We start from the raw sequence: 7,500 nt of genomic DNA, 5'->3' as shown, positions 1-7,500 counted from the left end.
CTGTTAACTCATTCCCTGCGTGGAACAATTACTTAATCTTCTCATTAAGAAAGAATGAAAACCACAAGGAGTTCGCCTGAATTAAGGCACAAAGCAATTCATTCTTGCAATGCATGAAATCTTCATGAAAGTGCGAACCCGTTGACTCCTTTCGATTTCACGCTTTCCCACTGTAAAATCTCTCTCCCGTCCGGACGCGTAGTAGGTTTTGATATGAGATTTCTTCCTTTCTATTCAAACCGCTACGCTCCAAAAACAAAGGTCCAGATGAGACTCCGCAATATTCTCAATATGAAAAGAGCCTTTCTTCTTTTCCGCAATATTCTTTCCTCCTCTGAATCTCAAATTTCATTCAGCCTGTGTATCTTTGCGTTAATGAGCTCTCTTTTCTTGACTTTATTATCGTTAATGAGTGGACTAGAGTTCGTATAGGTCTGACTCTTTCTCTCTATCTTCCTCACTCTTTCTTTATGGATGTGAATTGATCTTTCTTCTTATGAGCTTCGCGGAGTGCAAAGAAAGAGCTCCTTCTCAGTCTTAACCTCAAAAATCTAGCTTAAAGGAAGACGTAGGTAGAAGGTTTAGTGGTTTTCTATTATCGGAAGACGAAAGCAGGTTCCATAAGACAGGGATATTGTGCTCTGCTTCTTTGATCTGGAGCTTGATTTTGAGCTTCTTTCATTCTCGTTAATGAGTTCATTCTTCTTTTCTTTACTACAAGTCTTCTTCTTATTCAATATGATTCAAATAAGAGATAGTCCTTCGTCTGTCTAATCTTTCTCATCCAATTTCATTGATCCTCTCCCCCTATCTAATCGTCGGCGAGCTGCTTCGCACCTGGAAGTCTTGGAAATCTTCTTTGAACCGGAGGACAGGTCCGAAGGACAGACAGGCGCATTGAATAGATTATGCTGAAGGAGGTGCAAAGAATATTGCGAGACTAGTCCTTCGCCTTGGATCTGGGGACTCATTCATGGAACTCAAACTTATGGCTCCGCGGTTTTCATTGAAAGGAAGAAAAAGCAGAATTCAAGGACAAAGGCTCGATAGGCGGAAAAGGTTATGGGAGTCCGACTATCCACTGAAAGTATAAAAAGAAGAAAAGAGAACTACGTAGCTACTTTCATCTTCTATATTATGAGGCTGACTAGTAATGCTGAAGTTTCCGCTCCCTCCTTTACTCCTTCTCCATAGGCTTTCAGTATTATTTTGAGGTTTCAAGTCCTTCGGCCTACTCAATGGAATTAATCAGTTGCACTCCTTTCTTCTTTTCCGCAATATTCTTTGCTCCGATCATGAAAAGAGCCTGAAAAGGATAATCTTTCTTTTCTCCGCAATATTCTTTGCACCCGTAGTTAGGCGCAAAGAATTTGCGAAGGACGGTCACCTGGACCCTTCTTTTTAAAGAAGAAGAAGTCCTACGTCCTACGTCCGCAGTCCGCAGGGCCAAAGAAAGGTCCAGGTGATTTATCCGTAGGACCATCCATATGGAAGGAAGGAGGACTATCCGTAATTAACCGAAGGAGTGGGTAGAAAGCCGAGCCTATCTGCACCCGCGCCTGATTTTTCTTCTTCGCGCATCTGGTCCGAAGGACTGACCGCAGAGGTTAGCAGTCCAAGGCTATATGGAATAAATCAGTCGGAATATATGAGGGCTTTCAAGCCCACGGAGCGGGTCAGAAGCGGGGTAGAGGAATTGGTCGACTCATCAGGCCCATGACCTGAAGACTGCAGGTTCGAATCCTGTCCCCGCCTAAGAACTTGAGATGCATTTTTTGTATCGGTGGTACTTTGAAAGAATTCTTTCTTATTTCGACCACTTCAAACCCTCTTCTTCTTTGCTTGAGTCACAGAGGATCCTATCAAAGAATTTCCCTACTACCTGAATTTCAGGATTCCTGCCCGCATTAGTAATTCACAAGTGCTTTACCCGATTGCACTCCGCGAAAGAATTAATACATCTATTTCTCATAGATTATGATCTTTAAGAGAGATCTTGCCGCTACGTGGGAGTCCCATTCAGCCTTGCCACCTTTCTCTTTATCGCTTCGCACTCTTATCCAATTTGACTAAGCATACGTGGACCAGCCGAGATAATGGGCCCTGGCCTTAGATTCAGACAGAAATTGAGAGAAAGAAAAGAGTCAACAGTCATTTCTCAATTCAATATTCATTCTATTCATATGGATAGTCCGGAGGACTGATCATCTTCTATTATTTCATCATTCAGATTTACCACTAGTTTGAAAATTCGCGGGAATTGAGTGCAATATTCTTTGCGCCTCATGGATCACTTTCCGACTAATTCAAGAGATCAAGGTCTCATTCGTAACATCTTTCATGAGGCGGAAAGATAGAATGAAAGAGGGCAGATGTAGATGTACCCTTGCTTAGCCTATGATCGAAGTAAAAAGCCTCTGCAACTGCAGCAAGAACTTATCGCCTCAGGATGGCTTCCTCTGCGAGCTTCAATTCCACTAAGATGGGACTCCTCAAAGAGTCAAAATCTTCTTCGTCGATAGCCCTCCTTGCAGTAACGGAGATCCGCGTAGAGATCATTCTTCCTTTCATAGACTGATCCCTCATCCTCTTCTTTTTCGCTTCTGGATGTGATCTTCTCGTACTTATGAAAAGAGAATACGAGCGGGTAATTTTCTTTTACCGAAGGTTAAGGGTTAGGCTTTTCAGACATTGAATTCGGACAAAGCACCCTCTCCGTCCTTTCTTGCACGAGCTTCGCCCCTCTCGGCACGGATACCTTTGTTCATTACCTTTTTGATTCTTCAGCTTCAAAACAAGGGATGACTCTCTCCCGTCTGGCGAACCCCGTAGGTCTCCTTCCGTCTTTAAAGAGAATGCCCGAAACGTAATTCAATCTCTCTCTATTTCAAGAAAGATTCCTGGAATACAGAGTCAAATCACAAATCGAGTCAGAAAGGAGACCAGTTAATTGAGTGAAACCGCTACCTGTCCGAAGGACTCAATTCCTTACCGCAGGTAGAGTAGAAAGGGTGCAAATTAGATGGTAATTGTACCAGACGATCGATACCCTTGCAAATATCCTACGCTTGGCGAGTACAAGCACACACAAGAAGGATAGGACACACCCACGGAGCGGGCGATTTCCAGTGATATAAGGATGAGTTCTTGGAAGTCAACGACGGCCATTCTCACTGCTGGATTCAGAGAAATGCAAATGCTCCCAGCTCATAAACAAAGGCTAGGAAGATGCTCTGAATAGGGACGATTTCTCATGACTTTTTCGCGGACGGAGCAAAAATGAACCGACGCAACTATCAATATCCCTGTCTTATGGAACCTTCGGACCAGTCCGGAGGATTTATCCGTAGGACCATCCATATGGAGGGAAGTAGTCCTACGTCCGCAGTCCGCAGTCCTACGTCCGCAGGGCCAAAGAAAGGTCCAGGATTCTTATCCGTAGGACTATCCATTAGAAGGAGGACTATCCATATGGAAGGACTCTAAAACGGAGGCGCAAAGAATATTGCCCATTAGAAGTGCTTTCTTTATTTCTAAGACAAGATCCCTTTATTTATGGATGTTCATTGAGCCTCTCCTCCATCCATCCAAATAAAAGAGCCTCTCATCATCAACGCAATATTATATATATTCTTTTCACCTTGTTTTTGGATCTCGCAATATTCTTTTCACCTCTTTCGGAGCAAAGATCATTGATAAGGAAAGATATAGATCAATAGAAGAAGATAGAGAAGAAAAAAGAGTTCTGATTATCGACTTATATCTTTCTAATTAATATAATCTGATTTCATTCGCAGAGAGAAAGAGGCGCAAAAAAATATGCGATTGAGAAAAGATCAGCGGAATTTTGAAAGGATTAAGGAAGAATCCTTCGTCGCCCGCGAAAGTCATAATCAGATATGAACATAGGCTTTCTCTTTGTAAGTACTTTATCAAGTCATCTTGGCGATTCTCAGCCCCGTTCTTGGCTAAGAATAAGCTGTCTTTCAAGTTCTTAAAGCCTTTCTACAAGTTACGATTTTCTTGAAGCCTCCGAGAAGACGGAGCGGTAAGACTCCAAAGGAGCAGAGAGAAAGAGAGGCGCAAAGAATATTGCGTCGCAAAGCAAACCCTAAGGAATGCTCCTTCGTCGCCCGCGAAAGGGATACTTTAGTTTCATTACCTTTCAGAAGGAAACCTATGAAAGAGCTTCCACAGCTACTTCTTTTTCTGCAGCAAGAACAGAAAGAGCCGACAAAGAAAGAAAGCCACGTAGCGGTCTCGCTTCTGCCGACCTCCTCTTGTTCATTGAGGCGGTAAATCCGGGCGGGGGCTTCGGTGGGGTTCCCTTCCGATCCTTTCCAGAAGAGCTACTAAGACCGCGGAGTGGGCTTTCCAGTCGAGCTACTAACTTCCTATAGCGTGGGCTTCCTTCCTCTCGCTTGCTACTTCCCGCCTGAAATTCATGGATAGGGCTTCCTTTCGCGAGCTTACTCTTTCTTCCTCATTGCCTGCCTTCTTTGTTCATTTCTTTATGTAAATCGTTCTGCTGGCTCATCTCTCCGTTCAACCGCTCCTTTTCCGCATTCTTTCTTTCTCAATCAGAGAAGGCCTTTCTTCCTTAAGAGTCCATAACTAAGACATTCCATCTCGCACAAGACGGACGAGGCACTCGACCCATCTCGCACAGAGGCAGACAGGTTAGCTCCCGCTCGACCCTACCCGAAGGAAAAGAGAGGACGAAAGGTTCGAGTCGGCTGAATCCTTGAGGAAGAAGCCCCAGATTAACCAATAAAGAAAGTAGGAAGCAAAGGTGCAAAGAATATTGCGGATAGAAGAAAAGAGTAAAGCGAGAGGCAGAGGCTGATTCAGCTGCCCTCGTCCCGGATGTAGTTGGCGAAATGGATCCTTCCCAGCTTGCGGCTTGACCCTGCATCCAATTTCCCCAGTGCACGTGGAATACAGAGTCAAATCGAGTCACATCTAGATCCAGGATCTTGTCAGCATTTGCCTCATAACGTCTCATACGAGCAGAAACCTAATAGTGACCCTGGAGAGATCTTAGACCTTGCTAACCGCACACCCTAACTTAGTGCTGAGAGGGGAGAGGGGGAAGGGCGCTCAATCGGAAACCTTCTTTACTGATTTAGAGCGAAGCAAGCCGCTCGACAGGCTGCTATCTCTCTGGCCAACTTAATTGACTTTGAATGTCCCATTTCTGAAAAGAAAGTTATGAAACTTGAATAAACCCGCTTTTCTAATGTCCTTCATTCACATTCAAGCAAAAGAAGGCGAGATCTCGAAATCAAAAGGAGGGACAAGGATGAAGACTGGTAGAAGTTTCCCAAATGAGTAGGCTTATTCGCCTTATCGGATTCTTCGTTATGAGGGAATTGAATCAGTCTTAATAAAGACAGAAGAAAGATCTGTTACCGAGGTCACTCAAGGGAATAAAGGGGCCGGGCGAGTCTATTCCGCGTATGATCTCTTTCCGAAGAGAGATCTTTAGTAAGATCAATCCGTGAGATCCGCATGCAGGCTAAGCCGAGCTAAGAATCAGATTAAAGGAGACTCCCTGTAAATCAGAATAGACGCTCTATTACAAGTCACTAACTATTAGTAAGTTCAGTAAGAACTGAGACTCTGGGAACTCTAATATAGACGAGATTACCAAGATCAGAATTTCAAATACCGGGGGGAATAGCATAAATGCAATATGCCTAGTAGCCCAACTTATTATCTTTTACCGGTCCGGAGTGCCAAAGAAAGGTCCAGGGTCCGGAGTCCGCAGGATTCTTATCCGGAGGACTATCCATATGGAAGTAGTCCGGAGGATTTATCCGTAGGACCATCCGTAATTAACCGAAGCAGTCCGCAGGATTTATCCTACGTCCGGAGTCCGGAGGATTCTTATCCGTAGGACTATCCATATGGAAGTAGGACCATCCGTAATTAACCGAAGTCGGACTATCCGTAATTAACCGAAGTAGGACTATCCGTAATTAACCGAACTTTGAACCTTCGGACGGATGGAATTCACTATCAGAGAAAGTGAAACTAGATCGAAGTCAAAATTCTATTTAGCTTTCTGGGAAAAAAGAGCAAATTTCTTTCTTTCCAAGACTCCGGATAGGCGGAAGGATCTATGTCTATCCCCAACTTCCTTGAAATCCACATCGGCAAATTGAGGCTTTCTCTACTGGGAGTCATCAAAGGAGGAATGGGCATACGTCGATAAGCCAAGGAAAAAAAGCACCGCTTGCTTCCTCCAAACCTAGCCTTGTTCATTGAAGCCTCGGACAACTCATTCATTCTATTTAGACCTCAATTCACAAGGTGATCCACTGAAAGTAGAAGACGAGTCCTATTTTCTTTTTCAAATCCAACCTGGAAAGACTTGATCCCCCAGAAAACCCTCGATCTCCAAGCCCCTTGTATAGGTTGGGCAAGCTTGGATGCCCCTTCTTTTCTTTTCAGTTGCTGGTCGGGATCGTGGAACTCTCGCTCGAGAAGTCAGTAAGCTGGTCCTTCTTTGGTCATAAGGATAATGGTTCTTATTAGGTCAGGGCCGGGGGTTACCCGCGATTGGTAATGGCATAAGCAGAAGCCAAACCCCGAAAGGTTACGCGCTGGGTAGGGCAGCCCATCTCTTTCGGGTACAGAGGCTCAAAGAATTTGAGAGGAGTCTTAATCCTATTTCTTTAGGAGGACTCATTCATTCCACTAACCCTAATCATTGACTATAGGTCAGGGGCGGGCCGGCCATAGGTTCGAATCCTGCCACCTTTCTTGTGGATCATCCTGTGGTTACCGGATGATGGGAATAACAAAGCAGAAATTTGGAAATGAGCACGACCATATATGAATTCTTTCATTATTCCTTATTTCCCGGTCTTTTCGTTGCATTCACTTACAAGAAGAAAGAACCACCAGCGTTTGGTGCAGCACCTGCATTTTGGTTTATTCTTCTTTCTTTCTTTGGTCTTTCGTTCCGTCATATTCCTAATAACTTATCCAATTACAACGTATTAACCGCGAATGCACCTTTCTTTTATCAAATCTCAGGGACATGGTCTAATCATGAGGGTAGTATTTTATCATGGTGTCGGATCCCAAGTTTTTATGGATTCCTTCTTTCTTACCGGGGTCGACCCCAAAGCCATAATGTCTCAAAACGAGGAGGCCATAGAGAAAGTCTTTTTTATTCCTTTCTTTCGAACTTCGTGAAGAACCCCATTCGAGATCTCCCTCGTTACGAACAAGAAAGTGGGGCCCAGTTGTACACTCCCTTCGTTCTACGAACCCTTGTTGATTCTGAACTTCGTTCGCGAAGGAACCGGACTTTTGACGGGCCAGCCCTTTTTTATGCGCCGCTTTACCCGAAAATGAGCTTTCCTCCTCTGGGCTCCCGGCGCTCCCGTGGTTCTAGAGAAGGAAAAAGGACTCATCCTTTCTTGCATCTGGCACGAGATGATAAAGAGAGAGCTTCGTCTATCGATGAAGAGCGGATTGACGGAACTC

General features: G+C 44.3%; 1 protein-coding gene and 1 non-coding gene across 2 annotated transcripts in view; both read left to right on the top strand.

Moving 5' to 3' along the window:
• Window positions 1–1,681: 1,681 nt before the first annotated feature.
• trnfM-CAU lies at window positions 1,682–1,755 on the top strand. Its single transcript has one exon. It is a non-coding gene; the product is annotated as a tRNA-Met (tRNA).
• A 5,075-nt stretch (window positions 1,756–6,830) lies between these two features.
• The window catches only part of ccmFn (cytochrome c biogenesis FN), a 1,722-nt gene continuing 1,052 nt past the window's right edge, over window positions 6,831–7,500 (top strand). The window contains 1 exon segment of the mRNA in view: window positions 6,831–7,500. This exon segment is cut by the window's right edge and continues 1,052 nt beyond it. Within this exon segment, the coding sequence (YP_004849326.1) occupies window positions 6,831–7,500 (670 nt within the window).

This window comes from Cucumis sativus, assembly GCF_000004075.3.
Source record: "Cucumis sativus mitochondrion chromosome 1, complete sequence".
Lineage (NCBI taxonomy): Eukaryota > Viridiplantae > Streptophyta > Magnoliopsida > Cucurbitales > Cucurbitaceae > Cucumis > Cucumis sativus.
This window is presented reverse-complemented; position numbering and strand designations above follow the sequence as displayed.